At 39.4% G+C, this 16,752-nt stretch overlaps 1 protein-coding gene across 2 annotated transcripts in view; it reads left to right on the plus strand.

Annotated features, from left to right (window-relative positions):
- The window catches only part of KCNQ5 (potassium voltage-gated channel subfamily Q member 5), a 516,174-nt gene that overhangs the window by 381,287 nt on the left and 118,135 nt on the right, over positions 1-16,752 (plus strand). For both annotated transcript variants that reach the window (XM_024576602.4, XM_024576605.4), the window contains exon 3: positions 1,027-1,153. In XM_024576602.4, coding sequence (XP_024432370.2) covers positions 1,027-1,153 — 127 coding nt within the window. The remainder of the gene's footprint in view (positions 1-1,026; positions 1,154-16,752) is intronic.

Here is a 16,752-nt window from a genome sequence, read left to right on the forward strand (position 1 = left end):
CACCCCTAAGTACCCCAACACTCCCCACCGTCTGACAACTTCTGTCTCTATCTTGCTTGCTAGTTCATTTTGTTCATTAGATTCCACATGAGTGTCTTTCTGTGACTGGCTTATTTGACTTAGTATAATATAAGAGAAGGAATTATTTTTTAAAGGAAAACCAAGTTCGATAAACTCAGTGCCTGTACCTATAGGGACAACAAGATGACTATGATATGCTTGCTCCAGAGATACTTTCTTCTTTAAAGTTCTGTTTGGTTTCTCATTCTATGACCCACTGCTTAATGGGACACTTTAGTTGGCCTTTCCCCAAGGTTCACTCCCAACTCTTGTAAATAATCTCAAAGTCATTTTGCTGGAGCAAGTGCTATTTTCTAAGCAGCTTTAACCAAAGGGCTGCATAATAATTAACAACCTTCAGATTTGAAGAATTTAGGGTCTCATTTCCGGCAAAGGATACATGTGCCAAACATGCAGTAATGTTTTTGAAACTTGCTGTTCTATAAGGAGGTTTGGACACCATAATACAAGAACTCAGCATACTTCTAAATAGTCAGTTCTTTTTCTCTGAAAACAACTCTTAAGAGCTTAGAGATTGTCACTCTTTGCAACAAAATGCAGCTCTGTTTTCTGCAAAACTGTCAAGCCGGGTTTTCAGGGTCCTCTCTTTCACTTCAGGTACTTCACATGTTACCAGGTAGCTGAAGTCAGCTACCCAACAGACTCCAAACGAGGCAGATTGGTAATTCAGCCTGCAAATTTAGTATTGAAACTAACTCTTAAATTTGCAAAATGTTAGAGACTTGAAAAGGAATGGCATTCCATGATAGCAAATGCACACAATAGCAAATGCAGAGATCTCCACATTCTCCAGGTTCTGTTTGATTTGGAGAACAGATGTTCTTAACTTTAGTCATGTAACATATAGACGTTTTAAATGAAGGGCCTAAATGGCCAGAGATACCCATAGAGCTACTTGCTATGGTTGCTCCAATTGCCTCTAACATGTCTTGTTTGATACTTTAGGAGTTCGTGATGATTGTCGTCTTTGGTTTGGAGTTCATCATTCGAATCTGGTCTGCAGGTTGCTGTTGTCGGTACAGAGGATGGCAAGGAAGACTGAGGTTTGCCCGAAAGCCCTTCTGTGTTATAGGTGAATATCAAAATCCAGACACTTGGATTTCTGCATCCTTTTCTTCTGCCTCCTGTCTGTATTGTAACATTTAATTAATATTCAAAGTTAATATTCATACAGTGTTTATCACATCAAGCACTCTTGCATTTTAAAAAGTGTTGACTCATTTAATACTCACCACAACGCTGTGAGGTAGGTATTTTTATTATCCCCATTTTACAGATGAAAAACCTGAGGCGAAGAGAAATAAGTTATTAAAAGTCATATAGGTGGTAAGTGGTGGACCTAGGACTTGAGCCAGGAGGTATGGCTCCAGAACACCCACTTATATCAAGTTATGCTGAACTGAATGGTTCTCCAGTATCACCCTGTATTAGGGAAGCATTCACTTCAGTGAGTATAAAACCTCTCTTCTCTACAATATGAGCAATATCCTTTTATGCTTTAACTAACTGGAATGGATAGACGTGTATTAAACCTGGTAATGCATATCAGTTAGTGTTCCTCACGACTGATTACAAATATGTTTTACTTTATGCATTGGTAACCTCAGACCAGATCAAGTGTTTTCCACTCTGGAATATGCGGCCCCCACCCTGCAGTCCTGAAGTAAGAATCACATCCCTGCACCTCCCTTGATGCTGTGGGTTCTGTGGGACTCCATTCACCTGGGTGCCAGCTGCAAATTATACTTCTTAACAAAGATGCCATATGGCATTCTGAAGTTAGGATCTGGGATCTACCAGCATTATATTTTAAAGGGTATCATAAATTATATCTCAATATAAAATTCTTGTTTTAAAAAATCATAAGTTACCTATATCTCAGCCCTTTATCTCTAAATATTTCAATGTAGATTTTTCTAAGAATAAGGACATTGTTTTGTATATAACCTTCAGTAAATTGAACATCGATACAGTATCTAATCTGCTGGCCGTATCCCGCTTTTGTCAACTGACCCAGCAGTGTCCTTCATGTCATTCTTTCCTCGTCAGTGCACGAGCCCGTCTCAGATCACTTACTGCACTTAGGTGTCGTATCTCATCAGTCCCTTTTAACCTAGAACCACTCCACACACTTCCTTGGCCTCATGACTTTGACGTTACAGAAGAATATAGCCTCGCATTCCCCTTTTTTAAAAAATAAAATCTTCTTCTTGGGGTAAAAATAAACCTGATATATAAAAGCTATTGTTGCTGTCGTTATGGTTGTTGTTGTTATTTAACAGCTAAATTTGGTTTTCTCGATCCCTTTGCCTTCTCACTTCTTTGGCAGCCATTCAAATCCAGATACTGCACATTCTTGGTGAGGATTACTTATTTCAACTATTTCCAATCTCTGAGAGTGGATTTTTAGTCTACAAAGTAGTGTAGACTATCTCCATCCACAACAGGTTTTTCATTTTGTTTTAGAAGTCAGGAAGTATTGAGCCATCTTCTTAATGTCCTCCTTTACCCCTGTTCCCTGTGGCAGGGGCAGAATGATTTAAGGAGGAATTGGAGGAAGTGTCTCCCATCCATGGGCACTGTGAAGAACAATGTTTTATTCCATCCTTGTTGTGAAGGAAGAGCCCTGTCCTGGGGATGGGAGAATGGGTGGGTTCCCCACACACTGTCTGCCACTGAGGTAATTTCATAGTATTCACATTTCAAAAGAGTCCCCATTTATTCAATCACTCTTTATAGAATTTAGCTGTGTGTGAAGCACTGTAGTAAATACAGTGAAATTATAATTCAATCTTAAACGGCCTTGTCCATCCAGCTGCCTCTCTTCTACAAGAACAGGCTTTCCTCTTTTTTGGAAACCATTGCTCAGGTGTAGAGGAAAGTAGGTGGTAACTCCCAGACCTGCGGGTCCACCCAGCCCCAAGGCATATTAGTGAAAGCATTGGATAGTTCTCTCTGGAGATTTTACTCTTTTTCAATTCTCTGCTCAGGAAACATCACGAAGGACTATAACCTGATGTGAAACTGCTGTACAACAAGTACTTTCTGTCCTACAAGGGACCCAGACAAAACAATCCACAAGGCAGGTGGCTGACCAAGACTCCCTTCACTTCTACAGGATAAGGTTGGCTCACGGATGACTGAGGGAGTGTTCTAGTCCAGATTTTAAAACCAATTAAAATTTGGTTTTGTTCCAGTTCCAGAGGCAATGCTAATGTATTTCTGGCCCCCAAGCTGAAAAGAAGGTTCTTTCCCAGATGTCTGCTGCCTTTTGATAGCTGCTTTCAGCTATGGATGCATCAGTACATCTTAGTCCTTTAATCTTTCTCTTCCTGCCTCAGATCCTTGCAGGTTTTGAAGCAACACATGACTCTAAACATGGTGGGGTTTTTGTTTGTTTGTTTGTTTTTACATTTGATTATGCTATTACAGTTGTCCCATCCCCCACCTCATTCCCCTCCACCCTGCACCCTCTCTCCCACAGCATTTCCCCATTTAGTTCATGTTCGGGAGACATACATATATGTTCTTTGGCTTCTCCATTTCCTATACTATTCTTAACCTCCCCCTGTCTATATTGTAGCTACCATTTATGTTTCTTAATAACTGTACCTTTTCCCCCATTCTCCCCGTTCCCCCTCCCTGCTGATAACCCACCACATGATTTCCATTTATATAATTGTATTCCTGTTCTAGTTGTTTGCTTAGTTTGTTTTTGTTTTTTCAGATCCGGTTTTTGATAGTTGTGAGTGTGTTGTCATTATACTGTTCATAGTTTTGATCTTCCTATTTTCCTTAAATAAGTCCCTTTAACATTTCATGTAATAAGGACTTGGTGATGATGAACTGCTTTAGCTTTACCTTTTCTGGAAAGCACCTTATCTGGCCTCCACTCTAAGTGATAGCTTTGCTGGATAGAGTAATCTTGGATGCAGGTCCTTGCTTTTCATCACTTTGAATACTTCTTCCCAGCCCGTTCTTGCCTGTAAGGTTTCTTTTGGAAAACAGCTGACAGTCTTATAGAAACTCCTTTGCAAGTCACTGTGTCCTTTTCTCTTGATGATTTTAAGATTCTCTCCTTATCTTTAATCTTGGGTAATGTAATTCTGATGTGCCTTGGTTTGTGCTTCCTTGGGTCCAACTTCTTTGGTAGTCTCTGAGCTTCCTGGACTTCCTGGCAGTCTATTTCCTTTGCCAGATTAGGGAAGTTCTCCTTCATTAGTTTTTCAAATTAGTTTTCAATTTCTTGCTCTTTATCTTCTCCTTCTGGCACCCCTATGATTCAGATGTTAGAACATTTAAAGTTGTCCCAGAGATTCCTAAGCTCTCTAATTTTTTTTTTGAATTCTTATTTTTTCCTTCTGTTCTGGTTGAATGTTTATTTCTTCCTTCTGGTCCAAACTGTTGATTTGAGTCCCAGTTTCCTTCCTGTCACTGTAGGTTCCCTGTACATTTTCCTTTATTTCACTTTGCATAACCTTCACTTTTTCCTCTACTTTGCAACCATAGTCAACCATTTCTGTTGAGCATCATGATTACCAGTGTTTTGAACTCTGCATCTGATAGGTTAGCTATCTCTTCATTGCTTAGTTGTATTTTTTCTGGAGCTTTGATCTGTTGTTTCATTTGGGCCTTTTTTTTTTTTTTTGTCTTGGCATGCCTATTACGTAGCTAGGGGCTGAGGCATAGTTATACACCAGGGTGGGGAAACTCATGTAGCTTCATTGTGGCATTGTATGTGGAGGAGGGGTCCAAGAGGGAACAATGCCACTTGCTGGGCTTTCGGATGGCTTTCAGTTACTTCCTCTGGTACTCACAAGCAAATTGGGCCCTTCCAGTGCTGATTCCCGAGTGGGTGGGTTTGCACATGTTCTAGGACCCTGTGGGTCTCCCCAGTGAACCCTCTGGTGAGGCCGGGAGTGTCTTCAGCCACTGCAACCCCCACAGGTTTCTTCAGTCAAAGATTTTGAGGCTTTATTTTCCCACACTGGAACCCTGGGTTGCACAGTTTGTCTGGCTCCCCAGTTGTTCCTCCCAGTTTATCTGTAAATGTCAGACCATTTGCTCCAGCAGCCACCACCTTGCCATGAGCCCTCTCCACCCCAGCTGCCTGTCTCCGCCCCTCCTACCAGTCTGGATGAATGTTTCTTCTTTAACTGCTTGGTTATCAGACTTCCATACAGTTTGATCCTCTGGCAGTTCTGGTTGTTTTTTGCACTTAAATTTGTTGCTGTCCTTCTTTTGGTTGTGCGAGGAGGTACAGTGTGTCTACATACACCTCCATCTTGGCCGGAAGTCCTAAGCATGATGTTATGTTATCTGTAAGACTCGACATCTTTGGACCTATCAATAGTGACCTTACAAATTTAGTATAACACGCTTCAAGCATAGATTTAGTTTAGTTAACTCCTTCGGCCTTTTCTTCATTTGGATATTTTACCTGTAGTAAATTAATCATTTTGGAAGAAAATTTGGGAATGAATAAATATATAATGAATCCCTATTAGAACAAAGACAACATTTGTACTTACATTTTAGGATAACTCTGCATTTTTTTCAGTCATTTATTAATGTACATATAACAGTTTGACCCAGTGGTCCAGCTGCATTGAGGTGCTAATAAAACATATTCAAATGTGGCTCTGCAGTATGAGGTCAATAAAATTTCACTTACACAGAGGAACCAAATGTCACTGCCTGAAGGCAATAGGTTGTACCAGGTGATAAAACTCTTTCTGGGCCTCTTTAATAGGGCCATAAAAATAATTGATGTCACCAAATGAACCTTGTATTTCCCTTGTTCCACATAATTTACCATGATGAAATGAAAAAAGGAATAACATCTCTCTCATCTGTCCATGACAACTGTTCTGAGTTTGGAAATGTAGCTAAGATTTCTCAAGACTTCGTGTATTTGTAAGATTTGGTTACTCTGAACATGCCAAATATACACCCAAACATTTGTAGAAGTCTTGAGTATTCAAAAAAAGATTGTGATAATTTGGCTATGCCTTCAGTATGGAAAATGCTTTCTGTAAGCACACAAATGTTGTTCTTTCCAACTGGAAAGAACTGGAAACTACCTCAGTGGTCAGCTAGTAAGCCTCCTATAGTATTGAGCCCTGTAGATCAACTGATAGTATTTGGACACAATTTGTTAGAGGCCCACAGGCCAATTCCCAAAGACTTTAGCACTTCCCCCTCCTGAGCTGTTCACCCTCTTACCCCTGCACTCTAGCCAGAACCAGAAGCTTTACAAAACCTTGCTGATTTTTAAATCATTGTATACTTGGGTGTGTTGGGAAAACATTTTAAACAACAGTGCTCACCTATGGGAAGAGAAAAATCTATTTAATTTTTTTTAATTAAGTGCTTTCTTTCATTACCATATGTGTTTATATCTGCTTGATTGGGGAGTTTGCTTTGAAAACTGATAAAATCTTTTTTTCATTACAAAATTATTTCTTATGCCTATACATTCAATTTACATCTCTCCCTATGGCTCTGTTGAAATAACATGTCTACAGCTAGCGGAAATAACTATTGCTTTACCAATTTAGAGAGTCAAATATATTTTGGGATGACTATCCAGGTTGCCCTTCATTTATCTGAGCTGGCTGCTTTACAATTTCTCTGCAATCAAGGACAAATCACTCACTCAGTGAACATTCGCAACTGAAAATGTGTGAAATAACTTCAAAGACTGATCTGGTAGCCATTCCTTTTTCAAGCTTTCATTAATGACCTACCTGAAAATTGCAAATAGTGCCAAAGGCTGGCACTTAGATCAGGATAATGAGCCTGATGCATCAGGAAGCCAACAAATGACTTCCCACAGTGGATTTTTGGATTCCCTGGCGACTTTAAAGACAGATATAACAGGGCCATATTTTTCAATCTTGCAGCACATCTCAAGGAAACAGAAAATACTAGCTTGTAAATCTTGGATCTGCATTTGATGCTAAATACAAGTTAATTTCTTAATGCTATTTTAACAGATTTTCTTCCGTGTGATATTTCCACAAGGAGACAAAAGAGGCAAACCACAGCTCCAATGTTTCCCCTGTGAATTGAGCAAATATTTCTTTGACGTGAGATAACAGTCTCTCGGGAAAATGCCTAAAAGTGTATTTTTTCTTAATGAGAAAAAATAACCAGCTTCTTACTAGGCTAAAACATAATTGAAGCCTTTATTAAAATCAACCATATAGCCAAGGCCACACTAATATACCTGTGAGTTCATCTCATTAAAAGTCAACTTCAGCAGCTAATGTGTTCAGAAGTTAAATTGGAGATTCCCAGAATTGCCACCAGCCTCTCAACTGAAGATTTGAGACAGCTTTTTTTTCTTTTTTTCTTTTTTTTTTCTTCTCTGCCTTCTCCATCTTTTGTTCCAAGAGATGTTAAATTTTATTCTAAGTCCTTGAATTGCATCATTTTCTATACTTTCCTACCTCCTCTCTCCTTTGGTAGAAATTATATTCTCTCAAGTTATTTCCTACCAATTGATTTACCACAAAACATTGAAGCCATTTCAATCCTTTTAGTTATTCATAGCTGATATTTATTAGCTTCTATATGCTAGGTACTGCTCCAAGCACTCTATAAATATTATATCCCATTTTGTGGATGAGGAAGTAAGACAGGACTTAAGAGACTTGTCCAAAGTTAGAAAGATGGTAGGTGAAAGAAACAAGATTCACTGCTGGATATTTCACTCCAGAAAACTATACCTACCTGATGAACTGTTTTTACTCATACTTCTGACATCAAATCTAAGGAGATTTTTTTCTCACACCAACCAATTCTCCAACTCTCCAAACATGAACTGGGCATTCAACAACTCAATTAAATTCTGATACTAACTACCCAGAGTGAGTGCAGACACACAGATTATGAACTTATGCCCACAAGGCTCCCCCTGCGCAACCCCCAGCCTTGACTTCAAATGCCAGCCACAGTGAGGTGCCCAGACTACACACACTTCTGCCCAGCTGACTACAAATTTAGGAGTTTCCACAATCCTCCCACCTCAGGTTTGATAGTTAACTAGAATGATTCACAGAACTCAGGAAAGCGTTTTACTTACTATTATTGGTTTATTATAGAAGATACAATCCAGAACAACCAAATGGAAGAAAAGTGCAGGATGAGGTGGGTGAGGGAAAGATTACCACGGAGCTTCCATGCCCTCTCCAGGCATGCTGCCCTCCAGCACCTCAGTGTGTTCACCAACCTGGAAGTTCTCAGAACCCCATGGTTTGGAGATTTTCATGGAATTTTCATTACATAGACATGACTGATTAAATCATTGGCCATTGGTGATTGAACTCATCTCTAGCCCTTCTTGCTCTTCAGAGGTCCAGGGTTGGACTTAAAGTTCCAGCTTTCTAACCATGCTTTGGTCTTTCTGGTAAGTTAAAGCTATTGAGGGACCCCCAGATATCTGTCATTTCATTTGCATACAAAAGACACTTATCATTCCGGAGATTCCAAAGTTTTTAGGAGCAGAGTGTCAGGAACCCAGGACAATGACCAAGCAAGTATCTAGTGACATCTCCCATTGCACCACACTACCCAACTATGAGAAAATTGCCCTTATTATTTATTAGTATTTTTAAATTAAATTGAATTAAACCTTATTTATTGTCACCAACTCACAAAGAACCTGACACTTTTATGTTCACCTTTAGTAGCCCAAGAATTTTTAATGAGAAGCCGGACTTTACAAAATGACTTTCAAAGCAGTATCAGCCTTAATTATACCAGGTTTAGTATCAGGTTACCTACCGCAGTTCTCTAATCTAAAGGGGAAATTGGGCTCTAAAATAGACTTACTCAACCTGTATCAGATTGCATATGCTCTTGAGCAATATTATCATGAGGATCTCCATGTATTTCCTAATTGGAGACATATCCAGGATAAGTGATGTTACTCCCAGAAAAGCCTTTGTTTGTTAACATTAGTAGACATTATTGAGAAACCTGTTTAGGTAATTGTTGACCTGGTATACAAATCTGAACTTGTCAAGTAGCTTGATTAGCTGATATAACTTAACCATATAGATGCCTTTAGAAGGAAATGAGTAGTGAAAGATTATTTCCCACTCCTTCCATAAACTTCAGTAGAGCACTGTCATATGTTGTACTAATAGCCTGTACTAGCTAATGTTATGTAAGAAAATTCATTCACAGATAGAGCACTTACAATACACCAAATGGGATCTCAGGTGTAAAAAACACAAAGATGAATAAAACGTGGTCCTTGCCTATAAGAGTGCAGTCTCCTGTGCTCTTAAAGAAGGACAACACTGGAAGGAGGGAGACTACGGTGAAACAAAATAAAGGTGATGGAGGTGGAAGCAGTCATGGGAAGGGGATATAGAATCCCATGACTAATTGCATGAGACACAGGAACTAAAGGTACCCTGGGTTTTGAGCTTACTCATTCAACAAATATTTATACAATGCCCACCATGTCCAAGGATGATTCTAGATGCTGGGGAGATTGTGTTGCACCAAACGAGCAAGATCTTACTTATAGAACTAACATCCCAGTGGACAGAAGAAACAATACACAAGGATGTTTATATAAAACAAGATAATATCAACTAGAGAGAAATGCAGTGAAGAAAATAAAACAGAGATATTGGGGACTGCTTTAGATAGGGTGGCCTGAGACAGTCTTTCTAAAGAGTAAACCATCAAGTTGACCTGAATATTAAAAAAGAGCCAGGCATGGGAAGATTTAGGTACAGATCTTTTCAGGCCAGAAAATAGTAATTGCGAACATTCTTAATACCCAGTGAAATTGGCTTGTCCGAGGAAAAGACATGAGGTCATTTTGGCTGGAACTCAATGAGTAGTGGGGAGAGTAGTAGGAGCTCATGGGGAGACAGGCACAGGTCACACAGAGGTCACATGAGGGTCATGTAGGCCATATGAAGGCATATAATCACCTGATATGAGGAAGCTTCTAGCGACAGGTAACCAGGTAAAAGTCTAATAGATGGGTGGCAGGTATCATGTTGAATATTTGAGCTAAAAAAAAATTTTCTGATCAGGCAACAAAAAGTATGAATATACAAGGTTCTAGGTGTTTTAGTCATCTATACCTGTTTGAACTTCTTATCAGCAATACACAAATTTTACCCATTCAGAAGAATCTAAACCTACTCTCTCTTACTTTTCCACATAGGTATATATCTACCCTTAGAAACATAAAATTTCAAAATGAAAAAGAAAATGCATTATGTTCTATGATGCATGAGCCACGGGAACTAGGGGAATGTGATGAACACTTTTCCACAGGCCAGTGGTGACCACCACCAATAAACAATCCCTAAGAGCCCGTTTACCGATACTCCACTGCACACTCTTACTTATAGAGTGTTGCAATGCAGAGTTATTTCATTAAAGACTATTTATTTCCTTTGATAAATTGTCCCCTTTTGCCCTGAGATGTTATCTGAAGACTTATGATCAATAAGAAACATTAAACTGTCACTAGGGGGTAAATTTTCAAAGTGGTGCTTGGAATTTGCCAGTGTGAGTCCCATTAACTTCAGTGGAAGTCCTGCGGTCAAACCGCTGCACGTGGCTTTGAAAATGTTCTACAGCACGTCTCTGCCGTGCTTTTTTTTTCATTTTTAATAAATACCACAGAGCAACTCAGTGCGCAGCTGATTGCAGTATTTAAAAACGGGGATAATGTATTGTGCAGTGGGCGGCTTTTAAAATTAGATTTTAAAGCCTCATTCCTGTTAAGAGTCGCAACAACAATATAAATATACCTTTAATCCTTCAAAGAGCACCTTTCTATCAAGTAATTTGGAGCTCAATTAGAATATAGTGCTCATAAAACAGCACCGCGTCCCTCTGCGACATTGTTTATCTCACTCTATGGACAGAAAATTTGAGGCACTGTGAAATGAGAGTGCCTTGTACCTGGCCCCTAAGTCAGCAGTGAAGCCAATAATAGAATGCTGGCCCCCCTGTAGCCCATTGCCCTGAAGCGCTGCCTCTGTACGAATCAAATTTAATTACAGCATAATCCATTTAATCTACACAGGGACAAACAATGGGGGTACAGGGAAAACGAATTCATTAACAGGGTTGGTGGGAGACCATGTTATGTAGAGTAGCAACTTTTCCTTTCGGGATCCAGATTTCCTCGTGGTATCTGATGCCATGAAAGGGATGATCCTAATTCCACTGGCCACATCAGCAAAGGACCTTTCCATTTCCCTCACTTTCAAACATAAGTAAAAGTTCCCCCTAAAAATGCTGCAGAACCATCTTTTTTGTTAGAAATAACTTACTGATTTTTTTTAATTATGAAAGGAAACAGCACATTAATTTTCTCCTGGGTCCCTTTTGGTTTGAAAGAAAAAAACCACATTGAGTTAAAAGCTCAACTCACAGTCTTCCTTGAAATAAAGTATAAGTGAAGCTTTGCTTCATTTTTGACTTTTGATTACTTGGACACTAATTCACTGTGCTTGTGTGCATGCTAATCAGTCCATTGCCTGTTTCCTGCTACACATTAAAGAAGGGGCAATAGTTTACGAGCTATGTTTAGATAAGAAATCTTCCTTTGAAGCTGAAATAACAGAAGGTTGGGAGTTGGGCAATCTGGAGTCACATGAACAGGGATAAAATTTCATAGTTTAAATTATAAATCATATTTAGAGACTATCTCTTATAATTCCTATAAAAATCTTATTAAAGTTAGAAGAGATTATGATACCCATTTTATATATTTAAAATGGAGTGTTAGATTAAGAGCCTTATCAAGGGTCATACTGCATATAAGCAAAAGAGTCAGAACCCAAAATAAACAGAGATTGGCTCACATCAAGTTCCAGGGTCTTTCTTCGACACCACATCTCCCTGTACCACCCACTGTGGCACAAGAACAAATTAATAAACCATGTGCTGATGTCTGATCCCCATCCCCAAACCTCCCCACACCCCATATTTTAGCTGATGTGAGATCTAAAAGAAAATAGATGTCAGTGCCATAAAATGTGTAATTCTTCTTCCCATCAGTCATCGTCCTAAGATCAGACTTCTTTTTCAACTTTTTATTTTGAAATAACTTCAGACTTATGCTTAGAAGTTACAAAAATAGTCCAAAGAGTTCCCTGGTACCCATGTACTTTCATCCAGCTTCCCCCAATGAGAGCATCTGACATAACTGTAATGCCATTATCAAAACCGGGAAGTTGATATGGATACATATTACTAACTAAAGTACAGGCATTCAGATTTCACCAACTTTTGCATGCACTCAATTTTTTCTATATACATCACATTGAAATTTTATCACATATATAAATTAGCCACCATGATCAAGATACAAAACTTTCCCACCACCCTAAATTATCTTAGAGTGCCACCCCTTGCATTATCCCTTTATAGTCACTCTTCCCCCTCCAAGTACTAACCCCTAGGAATTATTAATCTATTTTCCATGACTGTAATTTTGTCATTTTTAGAATGTTATGTAAGTGGAATCATATAGTAGTAACCTTTCAACTGGCTTTTTCACTCAGCGTGATGCTCTTGAGATCCATCCAAGTCGCTGCCTGGATCAGTAGTTCATTCCTTTGCACTGCTGAGTAGTACTCCACAGTATTGCTGTCTCACACTTTATTTATCCATTTATGCATTTCAGGTCAATGGGTTGTTTCCATATTGGGGCTGTTTCTGTATTTTGGGTACCATGAGTATTACGTACAGGTTTTTGTATAAACATGAGCTTTTCTTTCTCTGGGACAAATACCCAGGAGTGATATTACTGGGTCATATGGTAAGTGTTGGTTTAACTTTATCAGAAACTGCCAAACTGTTCTCCAGAATGTAGCCATTCCTTTCAAAATATAAAAATGCCTAGAATATTTCATGGCAGTAAATTACATCTGTGCTGACTTAAGTGACATTTTTTATTTTCATAGAAAATGTATGATTCTGCTTTATCTGGTTTTCTATGAAAATTATTTCATAAGCAGAAGTTTCTAAAGTTCGTATTTAGCCCTCTAGACCAATAAGACAAATGAAAATATAGTCCATTAAGGAGTAGTTCTTCATGCTCTGGTAAATGAATATAACTTTGATGTTTACATAGATTAACTGTTGAGAGATCAATTAATGTAAAAAGTCAATACTCTGCAAATTCCTGAAGGATCATTGCTTAAATCTAACTTTACTTTATAGAAAGTCCTTTTTCAAGCAAACTTTAATGATACCAATAGTAATTATGCTTGCCTGCTAAAAGAGATATATACAGTTGTCCCTCAGAATCTTCAGGGACTGGTTCCTGGACCCCCACAGATACCAAACACCCCAGAAGCTCAAATCCTTATGTAAAATAGCCTAGTATTTGCATATGCACCTCCTCCTCTCCCATGTGCTTTGAACCATCTCAGATTAGTTATAATACCTAATACAATGTAGAAGACATGCAAATAGTTGTTATACTGTATTGTTTAGGGAATGATGTCAAGGAAAAACATCTGTACATGTTCAGTACAGATGCAATCATCCTAGGCCTAATTACATACTACATATGAGCAACAACATAATATTTTTTCTTTCAAATATTTTTCTTCCATTTTTAAATTCTTTTTATTTTTCAATTATAGTTGACATGCATTATTATATTAGTTTCAGGTGTACCCCAGTGATTAGACATTACATAACTTGCTAAGTGATTATCCTGATAAATCTCACACCCATCTGACACCATACGTAGTTATTAGAATATTATTGACTGTGTTCCCTATGCTGTACTTTACATCCCCATGACTATCCTGTAACAACCAATTTGTACTTCTTAATCCCTTCACGTTTTTAACACATCCTCCCCAAAAACCCTCCCGCCTGGCAACCATCAAAATGTTCTCTGTATCTGTGAGTCCATTTCTGTTCTGCTTCTTTTTATTTTGTTTTTTAGATTCAGTTGTGATGGATATGTATTGATTGCCATTTTATTGTTCATATTTTTAATTTTTTTTTCTTCTTCTTAAAGAAGACCCTTTAACACTTCATAAAATACTGCTCTGTTGGTGATGAACTCCTTTAGCTCTTTCTTGACTGAGAATCTCTTTATCTGTCTTTGGATTCTAAACGATAGCTTTGCTGGGTAGTGTAATCTTGGTTATAGGTCCTTGCTTTTCATCACTTTGAATATTTCTTGCCAATCCCTTCAGACCTACAAACTTTCTGTTGAGAAATCAGCTGAAAGTCTTATGGGAGCTACTTTGTAGGAAACTAATTGCTTCTCTCTTGCTGCTTTTAAGATTTCCTCTTTGTCTCTAACCTTCTGCATTTTAATTATGATGTGTCTTGGTGTGGGCCTCTTTGGGTTCATCTTGTTTGGGGACTCTCTGTCCTTCCTGAACTTGTATGTCTATTTCCTTCACCAGGTTAGAGATGTTTCCTATCATTATTTTTCAAATAAGTTTTCAATTTGTTGATCTCTTCTCTTTCCGGCACCCTCATGGTGCAAATGTTGGTGTTCTTGAAGTTGTCCCAGAGGTTCCTTACACTATCTTCATTTTGGGGGGATTCTTTTTTCTTCTTGCTGTTCTGATTGGATTCCTAATATTCCAAATAGCTGATTTGATTCTTGGCTTTATCTACCCTACTGTTGAGTTCTTGTAAATTAGTCTTCATTTCAGTAAGTATATCTTTCATTTCTGACTGGTCCTTTTTTATGTTGTTGAGGTTATAATTAAGTTCATTGAGCATCCTTATAACCAGTGTTTTGAACTCTTAATGTAGTGGATTGCTTGTCTCCATTTTGTTTAGTTCTTTTTCTGGAGTTTTGATCTGTTCTTTCATTTGGGCCATGTTTCTTTGTCTCCTCATTTTGGCAGCTTCCCTGTGTTTGTTTCTATGTATCAGGTAGAGCTGCTATGTCTCCAGGCTTAGTAGTGTAGCCTAATGTAGTAGGTGTTCTGTAGGTTTCAGTGGCACACCCCCCTGACCACCCAAGCTGGGCACTTGAGGTGTGCCCTATTGTGTGGGTTATGTACACCCTTCCCCTCATAGTTGGGTCTTGATTGATTTTGGCATATCAATGGGAGGGATTTTCCCTCAAGCTGATCAGCTGCAAGGACTTGCTAAGACAACTGACCACTGACCTCTGACCACTGTGGAGTATCAACTGTCTAGGGGCCCACCCCACAGAGCAGGATGTACTTCAGTGGGGCTCTGGTGCCCACTGGGTCTATCCCTTGAGTGTGTTGTTTGTGAAGATGTTTGGGTGGTGATCTGAAGCTGTCCACTAGGTGTGCTGGCTCTGGGACCTTTGAAGAGGTGCAGGCCAAAGTCAGCTACCACCTGTGCTGCTTTGTTCTGCCTGGCACCACCCAGCATTAGCTACAAAGCAATTTATAGATGCCTAATACTTGTGCTTGGCTTGGAGGTATCCAAGCAAGACCAAGATGTGAACCGAGGTCAGCTGCTGCTATGCTGGGCCTGGATCCTCTTAGTGAGAGGTATGGGGCACACCAAAGCCAAATGCTGCTTGTTTGAAAGATTTTAGGAAAATCTAAAGCATGAGCCAAGACAGGCCTTTCATATGGAAAAGTCATTCGAAACAGGTGGGTGGGCCTGAAATTTGGGATGGGTGAAGCCTCAGGGAATCATCAAGGTGGGCCAAACAGTGTGAGTCAGGTTAATGGAGACTCAGAGATGGTACCCGCCTGCTGGCTCTGTGTCAGAGGGCTCATCAAAGGAACAATGGCTTCTGCCAGCACTTCTTTATGGGGAAAAGCTGTCCGCCCAGCTCTCACCCTAATACCTGACAATTCAGTTCCTCCTTGTATGTCTCTGTTGTCTCTCAAGCTGCTGCCTTAGCACTAGAGCTCAGAGGTAGTGAATCCAAGTAAGTCCATCTATGAGCCCTTTGAGAGGAACTACCTGGGTCTCCAACAGTACTTCATCTCATTCAGCCTCAATCCCCGCTGGTTTACGGCCAAGAGTTATAAGGACTTCTCTTCATGGCACTGGAAGCCTGGGCTGGGGGCCCTGGTGTGGGGCTGGGACCCCTCGCTTCTCAGGTAGGGCCTCCACAGCTGAGATATCCCTCCCAATTTTTACCCACCACACATGGATGTGAGACCAGCTTGTTCTACATCTCCACCCCTCCTACCAGCCTTGATGTGGCTTCTTCTTTAATTCCCTATTTGTAGAACTTCCATTCAGCCAGATTTCAAGTGTTTCTGAAAGATGGTTGTTCTGTATTTTAGTTGTAATTTTGATCTGGTTGTGGGAGGAGGATAGTACCATGTTTACTTATGCTGCCATCTTGCCCAGAAGTCTCTTTTAAATATTTTTGACCCATAGTCATTGAATCCATGGATAGGGAACCCACAGATATGGGGGGGCAAACTGTAAGCACATTCATTAGAGCCTTAAAGCACTACTCCTACAGAATAAAAACTTTTAAATTACTACCAAGGCCCATGGAGCTTCATAGCAAAGTGAGCCCAAAACTCATTGTTCTAATGTGATCTAAAAAGAGGTCATTTGGTCTCTCTAATCTCACACCTCTTAGAAATTCCCCTATTCCTAAAATTATCATCTCAGGCTCTTCTTTTCCTCCACAATTTTCTTTACTGTCTCCCAATGGATTCTTTATCAGCATCAATAGAAAAGTCA

This window comes from Desmodus rotundus, chromosome 11 (genome assembly GCF_022682495.2).
Source record: "Desmodus rotundus isolate HL8 chromosome 11, HLdesRot8A.1, whole genome shotgun sequence".
NCBI classification, from domain to species: Eukaryota; Metazoa; Chordata; class Mammalia; order Chiroptera; family Phyllostomidae; genus Desmodus; species Desmodus rotundus.